The sequence below is a fragment of the Arachis stenosperma genome, chromosome 6 (assembly GCF_014773155.1).
Source record: "Arachis stenosperma cultivar V10309 chromosome 6, arast.V10309.gnm1.PFL2, whole genome shotgun sequence".
Classification (NCBI taxonomy): domain Eukaryota; kingdom Viridiplantae; phylum Streptophyta; class Magnoliopsida; order Fabales; family Fabaceae; genus Arachis; species Arachis stenosperma.
The window spans coordinates 6,843,338-6,857,170 of NC_080382.1; the positions used below are offsets into that span (position 1 = coordinate 6,843,338).

The following is a 13,833-nucleotide window of genomic DNA, read 5'->3' on the forward strand; positions in this document are numbered from 1 at the left end:
AAAGTTTTTTAAGGAATTTTTTATTATTTGTGTTATCATTTGAGGACTGTTGTTTATTTTTGTAACTGAAATTGTTGCTAAATATTGAATAAAATTATTGCTAAGATTATGTAGGAAAGTGTTGAAAGGCCCCAAAAACTGAAAGTTATGAAGGGAAGAGCCAGAGAAAATGGCTCCCTCAAAGTTGTTGCAGCATCAACAGCTCCATTTCTGCTAAAATCATTAGGGGAACTAGCTCTGCCACGGTAAAAAAATTGTTGACTTTATAAGTTTTGTTCCTACTCCAGAATTCAAGCATCCTAGGAAGAAAGATAAAGTTACTTGATGTTGATTTTTGAACATTATATAATTAGGACTAGTAACATTTTTTTGTAAAGGACTCTTTTATTGTCGTTAAAAACATTGTGGTTGGTTTTATTATTAAGACTATTTTCTTGGTTTAGCCCTTTAATTAAGATATTGATAGTAATATACAGTGGCAGAGCCACGTTATAGAAAAGGGGGGCATTCCCCCCTCCTCCCAAAATAAATAATATGTATGTATAAGTCTCAATTTTTTAGTTTAGTTCCTTTTTAATTTTTAATTTTCTTTTCTTCTTAACTTATATTTTTCATGGTGGCCTCTCCCAAAAATTTTTTTAGCTCCGCCCCTGGTAATATAGACCAATATGGTTAACATTTTGGATATGGATCAAACAATTATGATCAAACAATGTTGTTGTTTCAATTTTACTATATGAAAATATGTAATTTATCTATTTATCATAGGAATCTTGTGCAATTTATTAGAGTTGTGTAATGTGTTAACTGATTTCATGCAGTGTTAATTTTAACACCTATTTTTAAGTTCAATTATGCAGCTTATAATATTTAAAGGATAATCTTACTAAAAGTAAATTTAATAAATGTTCGTTACCTGACGAACTCGGATACTCGTTGGGTCAGGTGGTGATGAAAAGGTGAATGGGTGAGACCCTGAGCTGACGTGGAGTGAAGACCAAGGCGTGAGTTGGAGACGTCGGAGGTGGTGTGACGCGGGGGGTGGCCACCTGCAAGGACACTCCGACGATCAAGTCAGTGTTCGTACGAATTGGCAGCTAAATTAAGTAAGATGATGTGTACCTTAGGAGGAGTGTTGACCTCTGCTTTTATATACTGTGCTGGATGGGCCCAAAGATGACCTAGCCAACTGGCCAGGGTGCTTGTGAGCTGCCCCCGTCCACGTGGGAGGATCAGGTCGTCTCGGACATCGGGTCGGGACTTCGGGCGTTGCCCTGAGGAGGCCGACCCGACCGGTTTGCTAGGCATGGCGCGTTGGGTTGGGTAGGTGGCGAAAGTCGGATGTCAACCGGGTCGGGTGCTAGGAACCGACCCGGATTTCCCTTGTGGGGGATTGTTTGGGGGCCTGGATCAGGGGTAGTGTCCCGACCCACCGGCTAGATGGGCTGGACTTGTGATGGTCTGTACCAATAAACAAGTTGCTTAATTCATTGCTAAATTGAATAGAATCAGACATATCTATTCGTTCTTGTACATAGCACATTACATACCTAATTAAAGTTAAATCTTTTATAGCATTATTACTTGAAAATACAAAATATACAAATTAATCCACAACTAAAATCACAATTATCAACCTCATGAACATAAAGGTTATTAGCATTCTTGTAAACTTGACTTCTATTTCCAAACTACCTGTTCTCCATACAATGTTCACTTTTCACTCATTATGATTGCTCTCAACTTTTGCATCAGTTTTTGCATCTCCATTTTCTCCATCATATACATCTTCATTAACCCGCTTCAGGAAGTTACAATGGTTGTCCTTCTGCAGAAATTTAAGGACTATTATAATTGAAAACCCCCCACAACTAGTAAGAATATTGAAGATGAAGGAATTCATAAAAACAACTCACTCGGTATCTTTGATGTGCATGAAAATTTATCTAGGTTCTCTAAAGTCATAGATTTCTTAATCAATGTCTTCTTCTTTCTTTCCATAAACGAGCTGAACCCATAATTACCAAGTGAGTGAGAAGACGCCCCACAACGACAACTTCCGTTTCCACCACCCATCATACCGGCAACCTCTAATATTAATATCTGAACCTCTGTAACTTCACTCCAACGTAAGGGGGTATATGTGCATTATGATGGGATTATGATTTATTAGATAGAGATTAGGGTTTATTAGATAGGGATTAATTTGACGAAATTTCATAAAGTTATCGTGTTGGCAGACAATTGGGATATATGAGGGTGTGTTGACATAGATCTTAATGTTCCACATCAGCTTCTGTTAACGGGTTAGCGATGGAATTGACGGAAGGACTAATGTGACTAGTTTAAAATCTTTCAGGAATGATTTTTATTCAAAAAAAAATTTGGGGAGCAAAATAGAGATCACGTGATCTTTCACAGACCAATTTGATTGTTTACTCCACGAAATTAATGGATGTAATTTTATTGAATTTAATACTTACCTCACAATTATAATTTGGAATTACTCTGTTGCAATTGCTACATCATGCAAAGAGCATTGTACATGTATATAGGTAAGCGTTCTAAGGTATTATCTGAAATCTGGAATGGTAGTTTTTTTGAATAGACAGTGGGAGTATCTGCAAGAAATTCTAATGACTAAGTCAGCAAAGTTTAAACAGGTTTAAAGTGAGAATGAATTGAAAAAAAAAATCTAAATGTTAGAATATTTTGTAAAGTAACAGTAAATTTTAATCATTTTTTAAAGACGACTTATGAAATCATGGGTGATTATTCCTTTAGTGGTGATAACCACAGTACTAAGGTTGCATTAATGTGTTCTCCAAGTTTGGTTGATATGGATTTGAGGACATGTATCTAAGTCAGTTCTTTTTTTTTTTTTTTGGGTCGGTGGATTGGACAATCCCCAATTCTAGGTACACAATACACACCCACACATTCCTCATATACTTACCAATTTTTTCTTCTCGATTGCAGCTGGTAGGACTCGAACCCGAGACCTTTGAGATGAGGAAGGGGCGGAATGCCGTGTGAGCTACGGCTCATTGGCATCTAAGTCAGTTCGACTTTGTGGATGAGGGCATGTAGGCTAGTTTTGTCATTGTTGGGCCGATTTTACATGGTCCATTTTTGAATATAACTTGTCCGCTAATAAAAATGCAGAGTGAATTTATATTCGATAAGTCTAGATATGAACAATAAACTATTAAAAAATGAAAAAAATAGACAAAAAAATTATTTTATATTTCAATGATATTTAAGATTAGAGACGGTACAATCTATTTTGACAAAAAAATTCGTTTTTTCCACATTTTAAAATTTCTGATAGAATGAAGTGGAACTTCATATTCATTTTATTGTATTTTTGTTTTTCTCACACTTTGACATATTAGAAATAATGCTTCGTCTTTTCAATTCTAAATAAAATAAGCAGAAAGAAGGAACTGATGACTAAATAAAATAAAGCAAATTATTTAGTGTTTATAAATTTGGTGTCGAATTTACCAAACTTACTTTTTATGATAAATTTTAAATATTTAAAAATTATTTATTTTTATATTTTTAAATTGATTATTAATATTTATTATTTTTTAATAAATTAAATAACTATATATAAGTACCATAACGAGCACCTTACAATAATTAGAGAAATTATTTTACTTTTGCACTGTTGTTTTTAATAATGACTTTTACACGGTTTATTCCAGATGTTTTTTTGTTTTTTTTGGTCAGGGGTTTGTTCCAGTTCATCTCATTTTTTTTTTATGTTCATGGCTTTTCCCTTTGGACTACGAATCAAATAGAAAGAAAGGTTTCTTTAGTTTTAGGGTCATGATACTGCCAGAGGCCTTACCCTCCTGCATTAATGGACATGCTGAAATGACTAACAAAAGCTTCTGTGGCCTATAGATATAGTCCGAAATAATGGGGTTTACATTTGCTCCTGCTGTGCTTTCTTATAAATTAAGGTCCCTTCCTGACCAAAAAAGAAAGAAAAAGAAAAGGTCCCTTTTAGTCCAAAAGAAAAAGAAAAAAAGAATAATCCCCCTACAATCGTGACTGGCTTACAATATCTAGTTGTTTCAGGTTTAAGTATTTGTCGACCAAAAAAAAGAAAGGTTTAAGTATTTAGAATGTTGAAAAAAAGGGGGAAAAAAATGTAAGTGTTGTTTATTTTGGATAGATTTTTAAGATAATTATGTTCATATTTATAATTTTTAAAAATTATTTTCGAGCAGTAATGTCTTAATGGTATAATAGCTGTTATTTAAAAGCTCTGCTATCAAGAGTTTTTGCACTCCTTATTATTAAATAAATTTTGGTCATATATTTATTAAGAATGATTTATTATTCTAATCGACAAAATGTTTATATAATATAATATTTATGATGATAAAAATTTAAATAATTTTGTTTATTAAAATTTAATATATAATTTAATATAAAAAATACAAAAAAATATATTAGAAGTATTATAATTTCCATTTTTTCAAAACTCATGCTATATTAGAGGAAGTAATAAATATAGATTTTTTTTAAATGAATTTATTCATAACAGTATTTTTTAAAAAGTATTTTTTTTTAAATGAAGGTGGATAGTTGCCCATTAGTCCAGCAAGATAGCATGGCAAAATCCTTAAAGTAAGGAGTGGTACTTATAAAAACATTTTAATATTCGAGTCAAAGAGTTAGAGAGATAACCGATAAGTGTATAGAGTAGAGTAGGTCATACCTGAAAAAGTGATGGGATACTCTCTTTTATAAACTCTGCTGGTTATCTTATTTTTGTGAGAGGGAGTCCCACTTTATATAATTTTGGAAGATAGTTAGGAGATAAAGATGGTCCCGAGCCATTAGGATGGTGGGAATGATTTTGGGCTAGTTGTATTGGGCCATAAGAATCTGAACGCCATGTTTAGAACGATTGTCCATGAAGTGTAAGGATAAGCTTGCTTAGTCTTCACACTAATTGAGTTTGATTTTCCGTGGTTCAGGAGATTGTGAATCTCGCATTGGAAAGCGAAACGTTATTTTTTGGCCTCTTAGTGGGCCGTTTTGATATTTTAGTTTTGTTAACTTTAGATATTCGTTTTATTGGCCTCGATGGTGATTAGTCTCCGGAGTAGCCGTTTTGTCGAGTTTTATTTAACGTTTTGGATTTACTCATAAAAAAATGAAAATTTTACTTAAATGAAAAAAAATGTTTACAAGGTGAGGGCCTTGTTAAAACCTCCCACTGCTTTGGGTAGAAAAGAGTGCCCTTTAAAAGTGTGAAAGGAAATCAAAGTATAAAAAAAGAAAAAAAATGCTAAAAGATACGTTACCAATTCCTGTTGATGTAAGTGACTTCCTCTCTGTATTGCCCTATTTGCATCTTCTCTAAGTCTCCCTTCGGTTCTAGTCTCGGCAGGTCATTTCGCCGTGCGTCTAGCTCGGCGAGAAAGATTCCTGCCGCATTGCGAAACCGTTTTTAGAGTGCTAGGCTTGTGTTGTTGTATTCGATTGCGACCTTTCTATCGTTGTGGATGGTTCCAATTGTTCTGTCGTTTGCTTGGAATTTCATGTCTAAGAACTTGGTAAATATGGCCATAGAGAGATCATTGATTGTCTTACTACCAAGGATAATATTGTAGGTTATGGAGTATTTGAGTACCACAAACTCAGAAAGCACGATCTTTTTCTGGTTGCTAGCCCAGATTGTGATTGCTAACATGACAGAACCGTCGGACTTGATGAAGTTATCTCCGATCTCGGTTACTCCATTGTGGTGATTCTGTAGGTCCTCGTTTCAAAAACCCAATTTGTCGAAGGATCCTCTAAAGAGGATGTTGGAATCGGCTCTTGTATCTATTAGTATGCATTTCACCATTCTGGTACCGACCCTGGCTGACATGATGAACTCGGGGTCTTCCTCCAACATGCCGTTTTGGCAATCTTCATAGGATAAGGTGATGTTCGGCATCTCAGGAGGGTTCTTCCTCATGGGGCCAACGACCAATATCCAGAGGTCCTTTTTCAGTGCAGATTTGAATTTTTCGTTAACGTTTTTACCCGTGATGACGTTCAGGACTATGGTCAGGTCGGCATCTAGGTTTTCGCAAAAGATGGTTTTTATTCCTCTGGGGTTTTGTCCCTTCTATTCAAGCGACCTATCTCTTTTTGTTCTTTTAGGTTCTCAAATGATTTTGGCAAACTTAGAGAGTTTGCCGTCTCGGATGTCTTTATTGAGGGCGTCCTTGAGATTGAAGCAATCTTGGGTTCTATGTCTGTACCCTCGTGATAGTCGCAGTATAAGATTTTGTTGCCCTCCGTGCGCTCCTTTAGCTGTCTAGGTTTTGGGAGAACGACTTTTTCTGCAATTTGTTGGTATACCTCAGTGATCAGGGTTGGTAGGGGGTATGGTTTGTACATTTTCCCACCTGTAGGGGTCAATTTTGAGTGTTTGGCTTAAATTGTTCCTCGTTCGTGTCTTTGGGTAGGGGGTTGTTTCGAGGTGTTGTATTGTCGTCGTGCCATTTATTGGCGGCCACGACCTGGCTCACTTCTTCGTCATTTATGTATTCCCTCGCTATGCTCTGAATCTCATGCATCGATCAAACAAGCTTCGTTGTGAGGTGCTTCCGAAAGTCCTCATTTATCAGGCCATTAGTTAGGCACAGGCTAGCCACCGAACTGGTTAGTCTGTTTAGGCATTCGTCGTTGAATCTATCAAGATATTTTTTTGTAGACTCATCCGGGTGTTGAGTGATGCCTAGGAGGCTGATCGGGTACTTTGCTTTGGCTATTCGGGTGGTGAATTGTGCCAGAAATTTCTTAGAGATATCGTCAAAGCAAGAAATCGAGCCGTTCGAAAGCATGTTGAACCACTTGATGGCCGTGCCAGCTGGAGTTATCGAGAAAGCCTGGCATCGGACAACGTTGACGATGCCTTCCAAGTTCATCGTTGCCTCAAAAGTCATTATGTGTTCCTGGGGGTTCTCAATGCTATTGTACTTCATGTCGGTTGATTTATCGAATCCTTTTGGTAACCTGAATCGCAAGACCTTTTTGGTGAATGGGGTGGCTCCCATTACCACATATTTGTGCCTCCTTCGCTTGGGGTCCCTTTGGCATTGTTCTCCGTGATCATTTCGGTAAGGATCGGATTCTCGGGAGCGGCTATGGTTCCTGCGCCTTCCGTGATGAAGATCTGGAGTCCTTGCTCTGTGTTCCTTCCGGGAGGCAATCTGAGAGATCACCTCACTAGTGTGCTCAGGTTGATAACGTTCATTGGTGGTGACTCTCCCTTCCAGGCTTTACACTCGATGGCAAAGTTCCTGAATTATACGATTTGTGTCTTCACCTAGACTGCCAAATGACCTGCTTCTATTAGACCGACAGTCTTCTTCTCGCGATTGTTGTCTCGGTTGATTGCGTATTACGTGGTTGTGCACCATATTGGTCACTTTTCCATAGGTTGGGTAGCCATGGTCTTGGGGCTCAGATTGTTCTAGCTAGTGGTGGTGATTGGATTTTGGGTGGTCAAGAGGTTGCTACTCAGGAACATCTGCCATGTCGCCAGAATCTCACGGTTCCCACAGATGGCGCCGATGCTCAGGACGGTACTTGAAGGTTCAAAGAGTGTTTTTGAGGGAGTTAAGTCTCAAAGTGGTCCATGAAATTGCACTCGAGTCTGAAAGTGGTCCTTGAAGATAATAGTTACCTAATTTCATCATCGAACTTGCACTCAAGGACTCATACTAGTCCCTAAGAAATTTTTCGTCCATCGGAACACTGAAACGACGTCGTTTTGTATTTATAAAAAAAAGAAAGCCAGAGGCTCCCTTTCCCCTTCCCCAACCTGAGCCCCTTCCTCTTTCCATTCCTCTCTGTCGTCGCTTTTTTCCGGCCTCCGTCACAGCGCTACACCTCACGCCCCCCTTCCCCAACCTCCCTCTCTCTCTCTCTCTCTCTCTCTCTCTCTCTCTCTCTCTCTCTCTCTCTCTCTCTCTCTCTCTCTCTCTCTCTCTCTCTCTCTCTCTCTCTCTCTCTCTCTCTCTCTCTCTCCAAAATTAATTCCTCCAATACTTTATTTTGGTTTTTTTCATACACAACCAATCATCACTTTTTACAGACACATTAAGTAAACAATCCCAGTACTCATTTTTAATAAACTCAATACACACATTTTTAATAAACTCAACTCAAAGTCATCTTCCATCTAAATTACAAAATTCATTTATTGAGTTCAAAATTTTATGCAACCAGTGACAAAACAAACTCTATTGCAGTTAAAAAAATCGAAAAAAACCTAAAGCGAAGCGAACTGACCTTGGTGCCAACTTTGGTATCAAAATCATACTTTTTCAAGGGCCCAGTGAAACACTTTTCATGGGAGCAGCGCGACACTTCTCATAGGCTTGCTCGAATATCTCTTTCAACTTACACAAGAAATGCAGTGACGAATTAATTTTGAGATTAAGGAATATAAAAGGGATCTGGGAGGTAGAGGGAGACAGAGAGGAGACAAGAGTACGAGAGACTATGTTGGGAAGGAAGGCGAGCGGCGTGGCGCCATGATGGAAGACGGCGAGAGGAGACGACAGAGGCCTCGAGTTGGGGAAGGAAAAGGGCCTCGGGTTGGGGAAGGGGAAGGGAAGGCTCATGTTTTCTTTTCGTTCTTCCTTTTTTTTATAAATACAAAACGACGTCGTTTTAGTATTCCGATGGATGAAAAATGCTTTAGGAACTAGTATGAGTCTCCGAGTGCAAGTTCGAAGATAAAAATTTGTAATTATTAAGTATTAACTTCAAGGACCACTTTGAGACTTGAGTGTAACTTCACGGACTACTTTGAGACTTAACTCGTTTTTTGAGGTGTAGGTGGATCGGGTGTCCATCGGTTTGGCAAGATGGCAAGGCAGAATCCTCAAAGCGAAAATGGTACCTGCAAAGATATTCCGTATCTAAGTCAAAAAATAGGGGATAAATGTATAGGTTTGTGGGAAAGATCCCACTTCATATAATTTTGGAAGGTGGTTAAAAAGTAAAGATAGTTTCAGCTCGAGCCATTAAAATAGCGTGATACTTTTAGGCTCGTTGTATCAGACCTATTAAAAATTCAGATTTTCAGTTCGGAACAGAATTTCACTAAGAATAAATATTATAATTAAAATTAAAAAAGCTCATAATACCTTTATTTTTTATTTATTATAAAAAATAATCGTCGTTATTTATTAAAAAAAAGTGGTTATCATTTATTAATATTGATTATTGAAAAACATTTGAATGCAGCAAACACTGTTGAGATTGGCTCAGCCGTTCGGTTGCACACTTGCGTGTTTCGCTGAGTTGCTAGTGTTGAGGTGAGGCTGAGGGAGAATTGTAGCCGGAAAAAATGATGGCTACGTGTTTGCGTGTACCCATGGTTTCTTCCATTCCCACTTCGTCTTCGTCGTCGTCTTCTTCTTCTTCCTTACAGCCCCAACAATCTCTTCGCCGGAGATGCTGCTCTCTTTCGGTGAACGCCACAAGCAAATCCAAAATTCCAATACCCCCTTTCAACCCTAATGACCCCTTTCTCTCCAAGCTTGCTTCCGTAGCTGCCACTTCCCCTGAAACCTTGCTCAACCGTCCTCTCAACTCCGATACCCCTCCTTACTTGGACGTCTTCGACTCCCCCAATCTCATGGCCACTCCCGCCCAAGTAACTTCTCTTTTTCATTTTCCTTTATTTTCATGCTAGCGTAAACATGCTATCTGCTATTGGAAATTCAGAATTTGAAAATTATATTTCCGCTGTGAAAGGGATTGGGAGATATATGGATTTGTGTTAAATTTTGTTAATTTGGATGAAAAATTTACTTGATGCTTTGCTAGATATTAGTTTTGTGTTTCTGCTTGGATTAGGTGGAAAGGTCTGTTTCGTACAATGAACACCGGCCGAGAAGGCCGCCGCCTGACTTGCCTTCGCTGCTTCTCCATGGCAGAATTATTTACATTGGCATGCCTGTAAGTTTTCAGTTATGCGTTGGTCTTTGTATTCTCTCACTTGTCCAATTGTGCTGCTTGTAACACTGTTTATTGATAAGAACAATGCCTCCCAGCTAGAATGGTTGTGTTGCCTGAATGCTACTTCCAGAGTCTGGAATTATGTGGTATGATGGTGGGGAAATGGATCCTTTCCAGTTTTTTTAACACTTGAGGAAATGAAGTGTGATCTCTCATCATTAATTTTATAAGTGTGGCCAAAAATAAATATGAGAGAGAGAGCAATGAAGGGTGAGAGATCACAATTGACACCATCTAGTTTTTTCTTCGCTGGAGAGGATCCATTCCCTAAATGTGGGGGAGAAGTGTCATGTATTTTATCCCATTTTGACGCATCATTTTCACGACTATGCTGTCTGTGTGGCATTGTTGAGGCCGAGATGTTGCGAGTAGTGCATCCTATTGATTCTGTTGGTTTTTATACTTTATAGTAGCAATTTGTGTGACCTGTTCTGAATGCTTCTGTCTCAGTTGGTGCCAGCTGTCACAGAGCTTATTGTTGCAGAGTTGATGTACCTGCAATGGATGGATCCTAAAGAACCAATATTCATTTACATAAACTCCACTGGTACTACACGAGATGATGGTGAGACGGTAAGCTTTAGATTGTCTTCCAGCTTGCAGTTTAATGGATATGAACATGTTCCATTTCTCTTTCTGATTTCTGTAGTTTTGGTATTGAGTACTTCTCTATCTCATGCATTTTGAGTTGTTGCATTCAGGTAGGGATGGAGACAGAAGGTTTTGCCATTTATGATGCAATGATGCAGTTACAAAACGAGGTCTGTTTCTTTTCATCATGAATACACTTGCATGGTGATTTACTTGTATACTCTCGTATTTTATCATATTGGTGGTTCATACTTGCCAATAACATGTTGAAACAAGATTCTGAGATTCTTTAGATTTTGCAAAATGTGAAGAGTGATGTAATTATGTAATGGAGAGTGTCAACTGTTGGATATTTGTATTGATGATCCATGCTACTGGTAGCTTGGTTAGAGAACCTTGTGTGCTCTATTATAATGCACACATATTATGTACAACAGTTCATATTATAGTTACATATTACTTACATATTATTGTTGATTTATTTGTCAAATAATGTTTAAATTTTTCACCCTTTGGGCTGTGGATTTTTCACTTCACTAAGATTTGAATTTATCTTTCACCTTGTTTTGGCTTTTGTGTCATGATCAGATTCACACCGTGGCTGTTGGAGCTGCTATAGGTCAAGCCTGTCTGCTACTTTCTGCAGGGTCTCCTGGTAAACGCTTCATGATGCCACATGCCAAAGGTATGTTGTGGATCATGTTGTTTTTAAGTTTGTGGCTGCCATTCATCAATTCTTCACAGGTTTAAATTTGTTCTATTGATTACAGCCATGATTCAGCAACCTCGTATTCCATCATCTGGTTTGATGCCTGCTAGTGATGTTCTTATACGAGCTAAGGAGGTTAGTCCATTTTGTTTGTTTGCTGCATTGATTTTTTTTTCATCATAAGTGAGTACAAACTTAGTGCTGCCATATATATTTTCCATTGCTATTGGAATTTAATACTGCCACACAATACAGCTGATTCTCTGGGATTGATTTTCTTGTTCAAAAAGAGTTTTTTGCACACACACTGCTCATGTTGAGGCTTATAGTCATTTCAATTGGAGCTCAAGAGATTGAATGTCTTTTAAATTATATAATTGATACGCGCTTCAAATGTTCGTAATATGAAGAATTCAAGTATTATTTAGAAGTTGAGTTTATATTTTTAGAATGTTCAATTTAATTTGATGTATTTTGATTTTGTTTATTCATTTATTAAATTTGGCTTTATGTTTATGGGATTAAGAATTTCTTTATTTTTAACCTAATAAGAGGTTATAAATACCTCCTAAACTATTGTAGTTGTCATATAGAGCGATCAGAGGAGTGCCAAAGCACTTTTTGGTTTCATAATAAAACCATGGTGTGATTAAGTGAGGTTAAATGAGTCCCTCTCTTGTTGTATCGGGAAATTGGTATAGAAGGTTGAGTGATTACCTACGATTCAATTCTCAAACTATGGTTTAGGCAAGTTAGGTTGAGGAGTCATTTTCTTGTTGCATCAAGAAATTGGATAAAAAAGTTGAGTGATTCTCGTTGTATTCAATTTCAAGCTATTCTTTTGTTTTCTATTTTCTATTTTCAATTTCAATTCTTATCTTCTTGTTTATCATTAGTTCTTTTTCTTTATCAATAATTTAAAATGTAATCTCTTTATGGAATTCTCTTGTTGCATATTTTCCCCAACATTTGGGAAAAATTTTCATTTTTGGTTTTTCTAATTAGATTTTAAGTGTGAATTTGAGTACCTTTCCACTTTGATAGTTTCTAGTTAATTGTCACTCACCTGTGTAAATGCGAACTCTTGGTGCAATTCCTTATCCCAGATTTCCCCAAATATGTGGCAGCAATTATTCCATTCATTTTTCTTGTTCTTGTATACTATACATAGCTGCTAAATGTGAAACTTATGTGAACCCTAAATTATGTTTTGAAAACTGTTTCTGCAACCTTTTCTACAGGTCATAGTAAACAGGGACACTCTGATTAAACTACTGGCCAAACACACTGGAAATGTGAGTACCATGCATGGGTGCTGTTGTTGAATTTATTCAGTGTTTAGGCTGAATCTAATGTTTCTGTCATTTTCTCATTTTCTAAATTACTAGTCAGAGGAAACAGTTGCTAATGTGATGAAGAGACCATATTATATGGATGCAACAAAGGCTAAGGAATTTGGGGTCATTGACAGAGTAAGTGCTTTACTTGCATTGGTTTGTTGTCTTACTGCGTCTATGCTCTTGAGCATGTGTTGCTGACAAAACCAATGTTGGATACTGTATCCAGATTCTTTGGCGTGGCCAGGAGAAGATTATGTCCGATGTATCTGCTCCAGAGGATTGGGACAAGGGAGCTGGTATTAAAATTGTAGATGGGTTTTAGTTCCCCTTTTGTGACTGTATTACCATGTAAGTGAATTCATTTCTGGTTCACCTTTTATTGATTTCAAATTTCTTCACTTATTTGCATGGTTAAGAGTTACTGACAGAAAGCAATTGTTTTAATTACTGAAAAAAAATGTTCTGAAGTTTATCTTTGGGTAAAAAGAGGGGGATAAGGTGCTAAAAAAAGGGGCAATAATTTGTTTTTAATTATTTAAAGACAGCCGTGCTATTTTTGGCGCGTTTTTGTTATAAATGTCTACGCAAAATTAAAAAGTATACCCCGTTTTAAGAGCTGTAGACTGAACAATTTGACTGTAATTCTTCTTGAATTTCAAAGCCATAGCTTGGTGTCCTTTTCTACTTGGCAAATGATTCTCTTTAATTTAGTTCATTTATCTGATGTAGGATCTGATCCGAAGTTTTATGATGCTCCCTTGCAGGTTTCACAATAGATAGTTGTCTATGGGTCCTTTGTCAAGGAAATGTTCTACAGCTATTCACAGAGAACCAATTATGATGGAGATATCATTCAGAATGTCCCAAAAAACAAAGGAAAAGACAAAAAAAAGACTCAGATTGTTCATCTCTATAGGCCATAGTGATTGGTTCTGAGCGGATATTATTGATTGCCTACCCTCAGTTGTGCACTGTTACATAGGGATTGACACTCTTTAGTAAACAATGTAATACATGCAAATTTTGTAATGTTTGTTTTCATAAATCGTTTCAGATATGAACTGGTGAGATTATCCCTATAAATCATGTGCTGCTTCACTTCCATTTCAATTGAATAGTGATATTTGCACACTAGTTGTG

The 13,833-nt window shown here is 37.2% G+C and overlaps 2 protein-coding genes across 2 annotated transcripts; one reads left to right on the forward strand and one right to left on the reverse strand.

Annotated features, from left to right (window-relative positions):
- Window positions 1–6,596: 6,596 nt before the first annotated feature.
- LOC130933558 (uncharacterized) lies at window positions 6,597–7,073 on the reverse strand. Its single transcript, XM_057863189.1, has one exon. The coding sequence runs from the start codon at window positions 7,071–7,073 to the stop codon at window positions 6,597–6,599; it is 477 nt and encodes a 158-aa protein (XP_057719172.1).
- A 2,191-nt stretch (window positions 7,074–9,264) lies between these two features.
- LOC130935280 (ATP-dependent Clp protease proteolytic subunit-related protein 3, chloroplastic) lies at window positions 9,265–13,750 on the forward strand. The gene is made up of 10 exons (XM_057864966.1): window positions 9,265–9,688; window positions 9,892–9,993; window positions 10,504–10,626; window positions 10,755–10,814; window positions 11,233–11,329; window positions 11,415–11,488; window positions 12,595–12,648; window positions 12,742–12,825; window positions 12,920–13,041; window positions 13,458–13,750. The coding sequence occupies exons 1-9, from the start codon at window positions 9,380–9,382 to the stop codon at window positions 13,013–13,015; spliced, it is 999 nt and encodes a 332-aa protein (XP_057720949.1). The 5' UTR covers window positions 9,265–9,379; the 3' UTR covers window positions 13,016–13,041; window positions 13,458–13,750.
- Window positions 13,751–13,833: the final 83 nt, after the last annotated feature.

Excerpts from the sequence above, each read along its gene's own strand:
- LOC130933558 (XM_057863189.1), bottom strand. The coding sequence starts at position 7,073 with ATGGGAGCCACCCCATTCACCAAAAAGGTCTTGCGATTCAGGTTACCA.
- LOC130935280 (XM_057864966.1), top strand. The coding sequence starts at position 9,380 with ATGATGGCTACGTGTTTGCGTGTACCCATGGTTTCTTCCATTCCCACT. Across the intron at positions 10,815-11,232 it reads TGATGCAGTTACAAAACGAG|ATTCACACCGTGGCTGTTGG; the intron begins GTCTGTTTCTTT and ends TGTCATGATCAG. Across the intron at positions 12,826-12,919 it reads AATTTGGGGTCATTGACAGA|ATTCTTTGGCGTGGCCAGGA; the intron begins GTAAGTGCTTTA and ends TACTGTATCCAG.